Source organism: Penaeus monodon, chromosome 24 (genome assembly GCF_015228065.2).
Source record: "Penaeus monodon isolate SGIC_2016 chromosome 24, NSTDA_Pmon_1, whole genome shotgun sequence".
Taxonomy (NCBI): Eukaryota; Metazoa; Arthropoda; class Malacostraca; order Decapoda; family Penaeidae; genus Penaeus; species Penaeus monodon.
Window position 1 is genome coordinate 27,321,380 of NC_051409.1, and position 716 is coordinate 27,322,095.

General features: G+C 47.1%; 1 protein-coding gene across 1 annotated transcript in view; it reads left to right on the top strand.

Moving 5' to 3' along the window:
• Positions 1-716, top strand: part of LOC119588702 — a 103,718-nt gene that overhangs the window by 90,781 nt on the left and 12,221 nt on the right. The window contains 1 exon segment of the mRNA XM_037937340.1: positions 48-186. Within this exon segment, the coding sequence (XP_037793268.1) occupies positions 48-186 (139 nt within the window).

Here is a 716-nt window from a genome sequence, read left to right on the forward strand (position 1 = left end):
GTTATTAGCTACATGAGGCTCCTCTAACCCTCCCATCCCCTTCCCAGGAGTCGCGGGGGCGCGTGGCCAGCCAGGAGAGCCTGGGCACCATGAGCAGCCGCGGGTCGGTGTCCGGGAGCATCTACAGCGTCACCTCCGCCCGCAGCGACGCGCAGGTGTCCAGATGCTCCAGCAAAGAGACGGTGAGTTTTATGCTTCCGAAGCGCGTTGCCTGCTTGAATAACACAGGGGCTGCACGTTTACTGTAGGTTTTATTGCCTAAAACGAGGGAACTCCAGATACTGGAAAACATACGGGATGATACTTAGTATTTCTATGCAGTATGTTTACACGGTACACTCACAAGTGTGTGTGTATTATATGGCGAGATTTTACAAAATAACTACAAGCTTCAGGAGTGAAGGATTTTAGAAATTCGAATTCATAACCGATGGCTTACCTGTGTAATGTCCAAACTGTAATGTGTTTACTTATTCGCACAACCAATAACATCGGTCGTTTATGTGCACAGCAGTACAACTTATTCGCACAACCACCTACATCTTTGCATGACCCAGACCCTTATTTACACAAACAACTCGCGTCAACAAACGGCCCTCTAGTTTCCGAGAGCATCAACAAACATGCTGTTGTTACCGTTTTAGGAGAAAGTTCTGAAGTATGCATTTTTTAAAACTGCTTTCCGTTACAATTTTCAAACGACGTTCTCCGCGCAT